Source organism: Corylus avellana, chromosome 7 (assembly GCF_965113065.1).
Source record: "Corylus avellana chromosome 7, dhCorAvel1.hap1.2, whole genome shotgun sequence".
NCBI lineage: Eukaryota > Viridiplantae > Streptophyta > Magnoliopsida > Fagales > Betulaceae > Corylus > Corylus avellana.
The window spans coordinates 4,561,968-4,576,928 of record NC_142496.1 but is presented as its reverse complement, the minus strand read 5'-3'; the positions used below and the strand labels follow the sequence as shown (position 1 = coordinate 4,576,928).

Here is a 14,961-nt window from a genome sequence, read left to right as displayed (position 1 = left end):
AATGACTGTATTATGTTAACACATGTTTTTTAATTGGGCAATACATGAAAATGACGTTAAAAATTTAACGGAAAGTGGACAAAAGAATATATTTGATAATGATTTGAATTTTAAGGAGTGACTTGATAAAATATCGTATTTCACGCCAATAAAACATTTTTCTCTTTTTTAGAAGACTCAAATAAAAAAAAGAAGGTACTCGTCAAATCACAATTTTTTTTTTTGGAACATTCTATTTCATATTAATTCATTCTTCACAATTTTTTTATTTTTTATTTTTTATGCAACCTATAAATTTCCAAGCACATTCTTTAAGTTTCTCTTAAAAAAAAAAAAAAATCAAAGAATGCTTTGGATTGCAATTTTTAGTATAATTTATTTACAAACTCACGTGACAATTCATAAGTATATTAGTTAACAAGCTAGCCAATAGTTAATTAAAATTTATAAATCAAATTTGTTTACTAAATAATTTTATTAATTATGAACTGCAAATTTATTAGGAATAACTCAACAAAAAAGCAGGGCAGTTAGGACATTTCTCTAATGAAAACAAGGGCATTTCCGTAAATGAGAGCAATTTTGGTTGGTCGGACGAGGAACCACCTTCTCTCTTGAGTCTTGACCCTTGAGCAACAAACAAATCGAAGCTGCTCCAGGTGTGTTGAGCAAGACTCGCTATTTATTTATGCACAAAGCGCCTGGCTACCAGACCAAAAATCCAACCTCTCTCTCTTCTCTCCCCCTCTCTCAAACACGCATTTCATGCAAAAGCTCAGCTAGGGTTTTGGTCTCCTCGACGCCATGGCTTTTCAAGGGAAGAAGCTCATCAACGACCCCAAAGGTTCGCATTTTCCTCCTCTTCCGATCTCTCTCGCTTCGTTCTTCGCATTGTGTTCTACGATTGTTCTTTTTCGCTTGTCGTTTCGTCTTTTTTACAATTTTCCGGTGTGTGTTGAGATATTCACTTGCGATTCTTGAGTGCTTTTTAATCTGTTTGTTTAGGAAGAAACTAAGAGAAAGGAGAAGGAAAATGCGACTGTTATGTTCTCGGTTGTTTTACTTTATTTTGGTTATTGATGATCAATTTGGTTCACATTTGTATTAGGGAAATCTCTCGTTGATTGTCTTGTATTGGATTGGATGATTTTTTGCTCAAATTTCTTAGACGATGGGATCTATTTAATCTGTGTATTTTTGAGATATATTTACGACTTTGACTCACTGTACACACTGTTTGGTTGCGAAGAAAATTTGGGGAAATCTTGAATGCTATGTTTCATGTTGTTTTTGGCAACTTAAGATGGAAAATATCAAATGGAGGTTTTTCTTCTTGCATGTTTGCTGCAACCAATGGGGGCCTTCAGGCTGACTATTCACGAAAAAATCAAGATCTGTTAGGGCTCCTCCCCCCCCCCCCCCTTTTTTTTCCTTTTCCAACTGCTTTTCAGAAACTAACTAAGGAATTAGTATTTCAATCTGATTACCTTGATTAATGGTCCACTTTGGTAATCATGGGGCTAGACATCTACACTGCTACAAGGACAATGACAGTGTTCGGTAGGACAATGACTTGGAAATGATGTTTATCTTTACAATCCATATCCTAAACAGATGGAATTCTCATTATGGTAACTTCTAGGTAGTTTTCAGCAGTTGATAGAGCAAAGTTCTGCAGATATGGAATGCTACATTTTGGCAACAGCTGTAAAAGGCCCGTTATCAGACAATGTTTTTCAAAAGCACCCTTTCTATATCATTTTCTGCAATTTTTTTTTTTTCCTTTAGAAAATTGGTAGGGAAGTTGTATTTCTCATTACGAAAGGGGAATTGTTTAATGTTCTTCTCATATTATTTTTTTCTCTCTTTTCTCTATTGATTTTAATATTAACTGAAAACCTTTACTCAGATTAATCTAATACAAATACACAGAGTAGCAAGCTTAGGAAAAATAGAGAGTTGAGTCAGGCCTAAATTTTCAAACAAATATCAAAGGAAGAATGAGTCAATTGAGGTGGCAGACCAAGTGTTCAAGTCAAAACGTTTTATGGAGGACGGATATATGCTATGTAATTCCTACTCTTACTAGAAAATATCTTTTTTGAGATTCATTGAATCATTTTCTTCTTGCCTCCCTTCCCCCATTCCTTTTTTCTCCTCAACCAAACAAAGGGCTAAGGAAATGCTTTGTGGCTTTTGGAGTTTGTGTAGTTGTTCCCTCTTATACCTATTCTGGCCTCCAATATGTCAAATTGAAGTATGCATGTGTACCTGAGGGTGCTTTCGTTTTTAATGAAATCTCGATTACTTACAAAAATAAAAATGTCAAATTGAAATATGATGGTGATTGAAGAGGCAATCAACTTTGTATGGAAAGCTATGACGGTTGGATAAGTGCTAAAATGAATTTGATACTTTTTAATCATATTGAATATTTACATGAGTAATTCCAACTCTACCTGACTGGCATGCAAGTGCTTTATGACCTAAAAGGAGTGTTGAAAAAATAAGTAAGAAAGAGACTCTGAAACATTACGAAGAGTTTTTGTTTACCTTTTTTTTTGGAGTACACGCATTTCTTGTAACTTTTGAATAGGAGTTAGTTTTGTTCTTTTTGCACTAAAATATGAGCGTTTTAGTCCTATCCTATTGTGAGTCTTGGTCATCTTTGGCTTTTTTGTAGCTTCTACAAGGACAACAGAAAGAAAAAGAAAAAAAAGCATAAATTTATCTTCCTTTCCTGAGCAATATCATTTCCTTTCTTTCTTTTGGAGGTGTATATTGATAGTTAGGGAGTCTTTGCCCTTGTGTAAGTGTATTGCTATTTTAATTTTTTTTTTTAAAAAAGTTATTTTTGGATTGTGCAAGTAAAGCAGTGAGTTAAAATAAAAAGAGAACACCATGCAGGCTTCTCTTCTGAGAAATAGGGTTTTAGTTTTATTATTTTTGTGGTTACACTGTTGCAGATGTTGTGACTGAGTTCATCGAGGGACTTGTAGAAACGTATCCTGGTTTGCAGTTTTTAGATGGTTTCCCTGAGGTGATATATATTTTTTTCTCTAAATCTTTAATTTATTAATCAATGAAGAGGAACTAACATACATAAAATTATAATTAGTATGACATTTTTGTATCTTTATTCCCAAACAGGTGAAGGTTGTATTACGTGCTGATGTTTCGAGTTCAACATATGATAAAGTTGCAATTATATCAGGTTTGAGACTGCAAAATTTTTAACACTGTTTTCATTTATTGTCAGAACTTTGATTGCCCTCTTGAAAACTTCAAATATCTTCTCTGTTGATAATTCTCATTGGCCTAGAACAGTTGTGAATACATGTTTGTCATAGTTTCCTTCATCATGCTTTTATGGTTATGAAAAGAAACCATGAACAGAAAAAAGTTCTTTGGGATAATATGGAAATGTTGGCAGTGAGTTATTATTGTACTGTATTCTAATTCCTTTTGTATGAATTAATATGGAACAGATAGTATTTTCTCCATTTTGTCTTCCATTGCATAAATTCTGTTTCAAATACGTTAGACCATGGTAGGACATGAATTTAACTATATATGGATTCTTCGTGTTCGTATTTTACAATTTTCTGCATAATTTACAAAAAAAAAAAAAAAAAAGGATTTTGGCAAAATCACCAAATTGGCATTTCTGCAAATAGCTATTTTTGTCAAATAGATGGGTTCTGAAAATCACTTTTGTTTTGGTCACCAAAACCTTGTTATAGGTAGGCCCCCAGTTTAAGTTGTGTTTTGTCTGACCAAAAAGAATGAAACAATGGGTACTTAAATGTATTTATTTACAAACCTGTATCTTAAGGTTGTTAGGAACTATGCTTTTATATTGTTGACTCATTTGCTGCGAGTTTTTCCCTTTTTTATATTCAAACAACAAAATTGCTGGTGAACCTCACAGTGGTAGTTCCCAATTACTCATGAAGACCAATAGGGGACTAGATGGTATGGATCATTGTGATTGACCTTTGGCCCTCACAATTGGTGAGAGATTACATTACCAAATATCAACTCTAGTTTTAGCATATGTTTTTGGATTGTTCAAAAAAGTTGAGAAGTTGATACTCATAGTTTGTTCATATATATATATATATATATATATATATATATATATATATATATTTTCTTCTTTTGTTCTCTAACCAACAGTAATTTGAGCCTTCAAATCAACCTCTTGGTCCAAACTTTTCTATCAAACTCCCATTCAAAGAATCCAAAATAAAACTTAAGGCCTTGTTTGAATAGGCCAAATTTCATTTTTGTTTTGGATTTTTTAAGAAACCGATGCAGATGTGTTGTTTGGATGGGTCAAATTTCATTCTTGTTTTGGATTTTTTAAGAAACCGATGCATATGTGTTGTGTGATTTTTAGAACATTGGGCAAAATTTTGAGTTTGTGAATTTGTGCCAAATCTGTTTACAAAATCAAAAAATATGAATTTGAAAACAAAAACAAAAACATGCCTTCCTTGTATTATCACTACGTATACAAATTAATTCACAACTTAGAATGCAGGGAGTAACTTAGTTTTCTCAATGAAAGATATAATGAACTTTTTCTTTTCGTTTCTTTTTGTTTTTTTTTTTCTTGCTAAACTGTACAAAGCACCCATGATGGTATCTTTTTGCGGTTTGTGGGGATTGTTGTTGAGCATCAACTTATCTGTTTTAGAAAGGAAATAATAAGAGGTAATTAATGAAGCTTTAACTGGGTCATGGGTCATCCGAGGAGATAAAAAAAAAAGTTTAACAAAAAAAGTTGCCCATGTAATATGCAAGTTTATATGATAAAAAGAAATATGAAACTTTCACTTTTGTTTCTTGAATACATTATGCTGTTGAGGAAACAATGGAGCTTATGGGCTTTGGAGCTCTGGTCTCCAATCCAAACCTGGTTTGATCTATCTAATACAGGAGGTGGAAGTGGTCATGAGCCTGCACATGCTGGATTCGTGGGGGAGGGGATGCTGACAGCAGCTATTTGCGGAGATGTTTTTGCCTCTCCACCAGTTGATTCAATTCTAGCTGTATGGTTTTGTTTTTGTTTATTCTTATAGTTGAAAGTGCGTATGAATCACCTGTCAATAATTATTATTGCTCTTCTTAGATAACCATGATCTAACCTATTACTTTACTTTAGGGCATCCATGCTGTAACTGGTCCTATGGGATGTCTTCTAATTGTCAAGGTATCATTATTTTTAAAGTAATATGTTAACTACTTGTCAGTTTGCTATATCATGATTTGTGGTGGCGTTGTTCAGTGTGGCTAATGGTTTTTCTTTTTGTAAATGTGAATATTGGTTCTGGATCATTCCCAAACCAGTTAAAGAGGAAGATAAATAAAAAAAAGGAGCACAGATAGAGAAAAGGAAGTGGGAGAGGGAGAGAGTAGGCAATGACACCATTACAAAATGCTTGAAACTTTATTGCTTGAAGTGTGTAAACTGGATAAGGATGGTCTGATTAATTGGAGTCATTTAGCTTTGTATCTTGATTCATGGTGCTGTAATCTGTTGTTGACAGAATTATACTGGTGATCGTTTAAATTTTGGTTTGGCTGCTGAGCAAGCAAAATCTGAAGGTTATAAAGTGGAGGTATGCTTTCTTTAAATTTTCACAGGAATGCATCTTATACGTAGTTAGCTCAAAATGTAATAGAAATTTTGTGTGCACCTTGTAGACCGTAATTGTTGGGGATGATTGTGCTTTGCCTCCACCTCGTGGTATAGCTGGACGGAGAGGATTGGCTGGGACTATTCTCGTTCATAAGGTTCTCTCTCTCTCTCTCTCTCTCTCTCTCTCTCCCCCCCCCCCCCCCCCCCCCCCCCCAACTAAAAAAAAAAAAAAAACACACACACACACACAGCAACATGCAAATGAGCCCTCAACTGACTCTAGTCTCTTTTCTCTTCCCCCCCCCCCCTTTTCTCTCTCTCTCTCCCTCTCATACAGAAAATTTCCTATTCTCAGTTCTCTTCTTCCTGGTTTTATCAGTATTTTCTTTTTGATTTTTTTTTCATCAATCAATTAATGACTTGTAGATTAATATATGCATGAGGGTTTATAGTGAAAAAAATCATAAGTACAGCGCCAACATATGATTGAAGAGCAAGAATCTTTTTCGACCATTCTGTTAGATCATGATTTATAATTTCATCATATCAGGCAGTAAAAAAAAAAGAATGGAAACCATAATTACATTATAGTGTCTCAGTTGTCAGCAAGATTCTTCTAGTATTCCTTCTTTCCCCCTTGGGACTCATGGCTTGTTATATTTAATTAAACAACAGAATTACCAGCTTATTCTTTTTTAATGTTTTTCTTTCACTAAATTTGTCCTATAAATTCTTGCCCTTTGTGAAAGACAGGTTGCTGGAGCTGCTGCTGCTGCTGGCCTTTCCCTTGCTGAAGTTGCTACTGAAGCAAAATGTGCATCAGAAATGGTTGGAACAATGGGTGTTGCGCTATCTGTTTGCACACTTCCTGGACAGGTTACATCAGATCGTTTGGGTCCTGGGAAAATGGAACTTGGCCTTGGAATTGTAAGCTGTTTTGAAGTGTGCCACCTTGTCTTTGAAATAAGAAGTGCAGTATTTTTTTTTTTTTTTAAGTTTCTACAATTATAAGTTCCTGTAGTATAATCTGGAGTTTATTGTCTCTGCTGAACGTATCCTTAGTTGATTGTTTTTCTATCTATTCACCAGCTTTTATTTGATGGTATCATCTAGTTGTTTATTTATTTATTTTTTACACACACACACACACTGGCTATTATTTGCTGGTATGGCTCTACTTTTACTTCTGAAGTAATTCGATTTCTTGTTCCACATTTACATATCAGGCATATTAAGCATGCATTTCTTTACAGCATGGTGAACCTGGTGCTGCGTTGGCTGACATTCAGCCTGTGGATGTGGTGGTTTCTCATGTTCTTAATCAAATACTCTCACCAGTATGTCCAACTATTTTATGGTCAATTGTTCTTTTATTGCAAAACTAAATTTGTGTTCTTTCTTTTTCTACCTAGGCGTCTCTCTTATATACTTCCTGTGTACTTGGATTGCGCCTTTGTTCTCTTTTATAAACTTGTGATTACATATCAAAAAAAAAAAAATTGTGTTCATATATTGTATTCCACAAAATTATGCTAATAATAGCCCTCCGAGTGGCATCTTCCACAGTTTTATGTCTGATTAATATGCATGGTCTTGTGAAAATAACCTGAAATGAGAATCTTGAAGCAGTTATGTTATTCCATCATTAATTTGCCAGGTTGTTATTTAAATTTTTATCATTGGAGTTATATATTTCTTTTCCTTTAATAAGAATGTTTGACATGTATAGCTATTACTGGCATATTTGGATACTCCATCTATCTCTTCTCGTGAAGGGAGGCATCTACTTCATTTTATGTAAAATACTGAGAACATTTTTTTTTTAATCCTGAATACGTGTAAGGGGGTTGCTTGAGGCAGGCTAGCAGACACATCCATTCCCTACTTTTGTGCTGCAGAAGGAGACAACGTTGTATGAGGGGATGTCATGGTGGATTTCGGTGGAATCTTCGAAAATGGAAAAAATCAGCTAGAGAAATTAAAAGGGGAAGTGGACCAAGCTCATGAGATAGTTGATGAGGGCTTGATTTCTTTTGGACTGGAAGGGTTTAATTTTTTGAATCAGGCCGGTTCTGTTTCGGTGAAGCTTATGGTGAATGCCCAACTCAGTTGTCACTAATCAAAGCCCAATTTTGAAGGCAAAAGCTCGTCTTGCGAATTAAAAAAAGGGCCCTCCCCCCAGCAAGTGAAACGTGAGTTTTCACCTAAAGCCCATCTTTAGGTGGGTGAGGCGCACGTGGGCTAGGGCCCGTAATGTTCCCAATGGAAGTATGAGCATTCCATATACCCATAATTAGCCCTCGCTTGCTCTTTCCAAACCAGTTACCAACCACTGCAACAACTGAAGGCCATCCAGTTGATTAGAACAAACCGGCAATCATTTGGACTATCAAATAGTAGAAAAACTATTAATGTTTCCCCAATAACCAATGCTAAAGAGCAAAGTAAACAAACCAGTTCCCACCATTCCTACTGTTAAGAAGATCCTTAAATTCGTTTTATCACCCAAATGTCCAGAGAACTACATTCCCACAGCATAAAATGAGAGGAAAGCAACATCGAGTTCTGTCTCATGCCTTTTGTGGTGTCTTTTGAGGGAAAAAAAAATGATAGAACTTTTGAGGACTGCAAGAGGACAGTGGTGGAGATAAAATCTTTTCTTCAATACTCTTTACTTTTGGACAACTGTGCCGACTATCTTAATTTGCTTAGTTTTCATGATTTTCTTGATCTTTTGTCTTTTTTTACCTAGGTGTTTCTCTTGTATACTTTCCTTGGACCTAGGTTGCACCTTTTACGCATTAATGATATTTCGATTATTTATGAAAAAAAAAGAAAAAGAAATTCCTTACTGTATGTATAGGTTGTATATCTTTACACCATGCATATACTTGAATTTGAATTAAACATTTGTTATAATATTAAATTTTCAGCTTAAGGTTCTTTTTTCTTTTCCCTATATCTTACAGCTCAAGTTCATGTTAATTATTTAAAGGTTTAATCTCTGCAGGAAACAAACTATGTTCCCATTACACGAGGTAATAGAGTGGTCCTTATGATCAATGGGTAGGTTCTTGGATTTTCTTTTGTGCTTTAGATAAGAATTTATCTTATCAAGTTACTGTACATGAATTGTTATTCGCACAAGCATCATATTATTCTACATGATATCAAGAGAAATATGTTTACTGAGTTGAGTGGAATGAGTTTCTAGGTTCCAGCTTCCTCATGACACGGTTGCAAATTGATGAAAACTAAAGAACATCAAATCTGTAGTGTGACTCAACCAGAAACTTAAGATTGTTGTGTTGTTGCTTTATGTATTTATACTTAATTTGTACTGTACTCTAAGTTACAGGATCCAATTTAATCATTCTCTTTATTCTAGAGTATAAAGAAGAGGATGCTGATTTGGAAATATCTTGTGTTGGATTAGATGATAGCTAGAAATTTAGATAATTTTCCTGTCAATGCAACTATAAATTTGTCAGAACATTTAGAAGATAGGAAAGGGAAAATGTGAAAAAATAGATAATTATCCCAACAAGATTATGTGTTTCTTAGACCTTCCTATGGTTATAAGTTCTGGCCAAACATTAGAAGCTTTGAACCGCTGATGCTTGGTTACTCTCCATTCTTCAAGATCCAAGTTTTCTATCGCTGAAGTTTTTGTCAATGTATTGTGATGCTGAACTCAACTCTAAGAATTGATGTCGAAACATTTGGAATTGGCTGTACAAATTCTTTTCCACCACTTTTAGTTTTTTTTTTCTTTGTTTTTTTTTTGATAAATAATGTTGTATATAACAAAAAGTGCAGAGGAGCGCAATCCTAGTACACATGAAGTATACAAGAGAATGCCTAAATAGAAGAAAAGAAAAAAAACAAAAAAATCAGGATAACTAATCACTAATAGAGCAAGCCAAGCAGCTGTCCATGTGAAGAGAGTATAGAAGAAGATAGTCGTGAGCTCTCCCAGGGGTTTCTCAGAGTCCTCAAAAACATCTTGCATTCCTTTCTAACTATAAACACCACATGAGACAAAGATGAACCATTTTCTACACAATAGCACTCCGAGAATGACCTCCTGTCCACCAACAAGCAACCAAATCTGCCACACTTCTAGGCATTACCCAAAATGACTAAAAATAGCGTACCATAAATCCACCATTTACCTTTGTTAAGGGCCAACTCTGAAATTCTTCAGTAGATTTTATTAAAAGTGAAGGAAATTGAAACTTGGTATTATTGACAAACTGACAACCTGTTTTGAAGATTCTTTTGTACTCGTTACATATTTGATATGCCTAATCATCTGCATCCTACTACCAGTGAATCTTTAATTTTAAAATAATAAATTCTAAGATTTTCAATTTAAGTCCAATCTGAATCAAATCTGTTTTGCTGTGGTTTTACGTTTTAATTTCAACGGCCACGTGGAGAAAATATTTGCTACATAACAGAGTAAAAGATAGCAGATACTTGTGAACCTAGTTTAGCATGACATGTAAAAGTCCGATTTACCTTGCTGCTGGCCATTGTGTAAGAAGTTGCCTTGCTTTTCAAACCAACTACTCCCATTTAGCACATAAGAGTGATCAAGGAACATAAAGTTTATTCAATCAATGTATTTGTTTCTAGTAGATAAATTTATGTGCCTGGTTAGTTAATTCAGTTAAGCTTTGTTTTGTAGTGTCATTGTTACTTTTTAGGATATTTTTCAGAAACAAAAAATTGTTTACTTTGTTTTCTCCATTTCCTTATGATCAGCTAGAATTTATCTGATGTTTTACAATCCTCATGGCATACCTCTTGTTTTAGAGAAAATTATTCTTTCGATCGCAGGTTAGGAGCCACCCCTGTAATGGAGCTAATGATTGCATCAGGCAAAGCAGTGCCGAAATTGCAGCTAGAACATGGACTGGCCGTTGATAGAGTGTACACAGGGTCATTTATGACATCTCTTGATATGGCAGGTTTGTTATCACTGACGAGCATTCTGCCTAAACTAATAATATAGTTTTCCTCAGCATCGTGTGTTTTTCAGGTTTTTCAATATCCATCATGAAGGCAGATGAAACTATTTTGCAACGACTTGATGCTGCAACTAAGGCTCCATCTTGGCCTGTTGGCGTTGATGGTCTGTGAATGTGTTAGAACATCGCTTCCTTTCCTTAATTTCCCTAAATTTCCTTCTATGTTTGGGATGGTCATTCTTGAAGTTCTTACAATGGCGTTAGCATCATTAAGTGATTATGTATATTGATCTAGTCCCAAAAGGAGTTCCACTTATTAGTACGCTCATTGTGTGTGTGTGTGTAATATGTATAATAAATTTATTGTATATAAGAAAAGTTCTATTTTGATCTGATTTTCAAAGAGCTCAGGAGTTGTCTTTACTGGCAGGTAATCATCCACCTGCCAAGATTCCTGTTCCAGTGCCACCATCTCGGTCAAGAAAGAGTGATGAGGTATGCTCATGACATTTATTGGTTGCCTCACTGAAAATCAGGTTAAGATGACTCTGCTCTCTGAGACAAGTTAGCTACTCAGTCTGGATTTTACAATTTTTGTAACATATTTTCTGTACATGCCTGGTTTGATTGACTTGAGTTGCTGTCGAAAAATGTGAAACCTTCACATCCAAACGTATGGCAATGTTATCAGCCAGTACATGTGGACATATATGATGGGGTCAGGAAAAGGTTGTGTAGATTATTGTGGTAACTTAATGGTATAAATTTCATCTAAGACCACTGGTCCTCATTCTGTCTTTACTTTTTCTCTTGAATTCTGGAGTGCAATTGACGAGCTTGTGATATGCTGATGTTATATGTTTTTTCCAATTACACATTTCTATGTTTTTCTTGTTTACACTACTTCCTTATTAGACCTGATTGCTGGTATCTACTTTTGACTAGTCATTAAGTCGACCACCACAACTTAATCAACAAGGCCAGATTCTTGAGGCAGCTATTGAAGCAGCAGCAAACGCAGTTATAAATCTTATGGACAGTCTGAATGAATGGGATGGCAAAGTAGGTGATGGTGACTGTGGATCAACAGTGAGTCCTATCCTAAAACTCTTATCATTATTTCCCATTTATTGTTTCACACACTGCATGGTATGTATCATGTCCTGTCTAATTAACTGCATTTGCAGATGTCTAGAGGTGCAACGGCAATTCTGGAGGACATCAAAAAGTAAGTTTTTATTTTGGACTCTTTTTTTTTTTTGTAAATTATTATTATTATTATTATTTTGTAAATTAGCTGAGAAAATTACAGTTTTGTGGCAAATATAGAGGACAAAATCCACAGTTTCCATTTATTCTTTGAGAACATCCATACAGATGATTGACCTATTGCATTGTATCTACTTGGTTGTTCAAAGAGGCTTGAAATATCGAAAGTAGATGCTGTTCAAGATGCCATTTGATATGATGCTAAAGTTTGGTGGGTGATTTCTTCATAGATCATTCTCATCTTCTTTAACACCTATTGAAGAAAAAGAAAAAAGTGGTAAAAAGGAAGTGGATAGATGGAGGATGAGTAACTAGGAAGTTATGATTAGATAGTTGTAATTTTATTATTATTTTTATGATTGATAGGATTTATACCCACGTGAATAGAGGAAGCACATATGCACATTTTTATCGAAGGCAGGTATATTCTTTGGGGTGTGAGAGAATTTTAAGTTAACATGGTTGAGCTTTATGAAAATAGATGGTGGAGAATGACATATATATATCTATATATATCAGGAAATTCTCTGATATTGTGAAATAGAATTGCGCTGAATGGCATTCATTTGGACATATGCCTAATTTGATTTGTTAAACTGATGAGTCTTCTTATGTCGACAGCAGTTAATTCTTTCATGGCAAAGTTAACTCCAATGTCAAGGTTGCCTGTCTTGGGGCAGTTAATTGTCCTCGAGACTGGAAGTTGAACAACAGGCATGATTTTTCAAGTTCTAAGATGTGACATTTATATAGGGGCGACAAAGTTTGCTCATACCCATTTACCTTCCCTAGTTAAATGGGTACTGGGACTTATCCAAAAAAAAGTTAATTAGGTACCAAGCACACTCAATTTGATGGGTATAAATGTATAGTTATCCATTAGGACTAAGATTAGGTGGGTAATAATTGGGTACTCACACGCACTATTACCCCAATCTCATAAGCCCTAATTCTCCCCCCAATTTTTCAAACCCTATATTCTCCCCCAAAATCAAACAGGCTCTTGAATTTGAACAGAGGTATCTGAAAATGATAAGCATGTTAACTCAAGGACAGTTGCTTAACATCCTAGGTATTATTTTGATACTTGGTGAGTATATATCATTCACATATATATAAAATCGAAGTAATGGGCTGGGTTGAATAGTGAGTAGTGATATACCCAGAGAGGAGGGGGGAGAGAGAAAGAGAATCATAAGCCTTTAGTTATTCTCCTGATCTTTCTGCATAATATAGTGATGAGTTTAGAGACAAAGATTGGAGAGGTTGTTTACTATAGCTTGTTCATGTCTGGTGAAGACCATTGATAATTTGATAGATATGGTTGTGCTACATATTTGCAATTATTGAATTTTTTAGACCATCTCACTTTTTGGCTTTTAGCTCCCAGATCTTTGACTTTGTTATATTAGTAATGCAGAAGCACTATTATTGGTTCAAGATGATCAAAATTTCAAATTAAGCTAACTGCTTAATCTTCATCTGCTCCCAGCTATCCTCTGAATGATGCTGCAGAAACAGTGAACGAAATTGGATCATCTATTAGAAGAGTTATGGGAGGAACTAGTGGAATCTTGTATTTTACTTAACCTGATTCTTTTCTTGATTAAGCTTTAACAATAATGTCTTTTGAAAACTAGTTTCTTTCACATTAGTATGAAAAATCACTTCATCTCTCTTTTGAAAACAGATATGATATATTTTGTAAGGCAGCATATGCACAGTTGTCAGCAAGCTCCCAGTCAGTTGTGACAGCAAAACAATGTGAGATGATCCTCCCAATGCTATAATAACCAGACTTGCTCTTTCACTCATTGACTTTCTTGATTCAGGGGCTGAAGCACTTGAAGCTTCCATTGCTGCAGTCAGTAAATATGGCGGAGCTAGTGCTGGTTATCGCACATTGTTAGATGCCCTCATTCCAGCATCATCAATGCTTCAGGAGGTTGTTAACAATGATCGTTATCTTTGTGTTCATAGTCGATGTGGCCTCATGGGACTAATATATCTAATTTCATTTTCACGTACAGAGGTTAAATGCTGGGGATGTTCCTTACACTGCTTTTGTCCTCTCGTCAGAAGCAGCAGTGGTTGGGGCTGAGTCAACCAAGGACATGCAGGCACAGGTGACATTCTTATTAGTCATTTTCCTTATTTCATTGGGATTGAGCCTTTTTCTTTAGCCGTTGTTTCTGCTCAAAGGACATGAATGTAAATAGCGTTTGAACAACAGAAGTCACATCAATCTACATGTTTCTTTCCCTGAATCCTGTGAGCGTCAATTTGATCTTGGAAATGACTAGGGTTCAAACAAAATGATTAAACAGTCATAGTTGGATCATATATTTAGACATTTCCTGTCCTATCTGTTAATACTTTTTAAGATCCATACTGTTGGATTTTTTTTTTTTTGAAAGAAGCATGCATATATGGGGGGATTTGATGGGATTGCTTTTGTAGGCTGGGCGTTCAACCTATGTATCTGGGGAGATCCTTTCATCAGTTCCAGATCCTGGTGCAATGGCTGCAGCTTCATGGTACAGAGCAGCAGCTTTAGCTGTCAAGGACAAATACGGCGCTTCCTCATGAGCCAATGCTCTAGCCCCTCACGCAATTACTGCTGCTTTTTAGCTGCAGATTAACCAAAGTTTTGTTCATGATTTTACGGTAGTCTAACTAGTTAGGCTCTCCGCTTATGCCTTTTTTGCTTAAAGCTGAGAGAGCGCGTTTGGCCCTAAGTTAACATGAGTACAGAAAATGACTATTGGGAATAATATGCATTCAAATCCGAGCATATGATTGTACTGTTTCAGAGTACAGAATATGATATTTAATGGTCCATGTCAGATCATTTTTTGTGCTTTAAACCCCGAATTATATCACTGTCTTATCATAACTTTATAGTTGTTGATGATGATACTCGAGTGTAGGGTAGGACCCTGGTTCAAGCTTAAAAAGCGCCAAAGTAGCAAATGGAAACCAGTGGGGAAAATTTTGGGGTTTAACTCAGGAGTGGGCCAAAATAGGAGAAAATTCAGATGGGATTTTTTTACGAGTATTTTACCAACT

The 14,961-nt window shown here is 35.3% G+C and overlaps 1 protein-coding gene across 2 annotated transcripts; it reads left to right on the top strand.

Moving 5' to 3' along the window:
- Positions 1-611: 611 nt before the first annotated feature.
- LOC132183826 (putative 3,4-dihydroxy-2-butanone kinase) lies at positions 612-14,751 on the top strand. Of its 2 annotated transcripts, XM_059597274.2 has the most exons (20): positions 613-844; positions 2,967-3,040; positions 3,151-3,214; positions 4,945-5,057; positions 5,171-5,218; positions 5,556-5,627; positions 5,713-5,802; positions 6,401-6,574; positions 6,901-6,984; positions 8,658-8,713; positions 10,493-10,623; positions 10,695-10,787; positions 11,054-11,118; positions 11,569-11,712; positions 11,811-11,851; positions 13,385-13,468; positions 13,583-13,656; positions 13,725-13,837; positions 13,923-14,018; positions 14,353-14,751. In XM_059597274.2, the coding sequence occupies exons 1-20, from the start codon at positions 805-807 to the stop codon at positions 14,479-14,481; spliced, it is 1,785 nt and encodes a 594-aa protein (XP_059453257.2). In that variant the 5' UTR covers positions 613-804; the 3' UTR covers positions 14,482-14,751. The 2 variants fall into 2 exon arrangements, with proteins under 2 accessions (XP_059453258.2, XP_059453257.2); XM_059597275.2 differs by lacking the exon at positions 13,385-13,468 and having other exon boundaries at positions 612-844.
- The last annotated feature ends 210 nt before the right edge of the window (positions 14,752-14,961 follow it).

Bases quoted from the DNA above. Each gene is read 5' to 3' on its own strand.
- LOC132183826 (XM_059597274.2), top strand. From the start codon at position 805: ATGGCTTTTCAAGGGAAGAAGCTCATCAACGACCCCAAAG. The intron at 5,219-5,555 runs GTATCATTATTT...TGTTGTTGACAG, and splicing joins GATGTCTTCTAATTGTCAAG to AATTATACTGGTGATCGTTT. The intron at 10,788-11,053 runs GTCTGTGAATGT...CTTTACTGGCAG, and splicing joins TTGGCCTGTTGGCGTTGATG to GTAATCATCCACCTGCCAAG.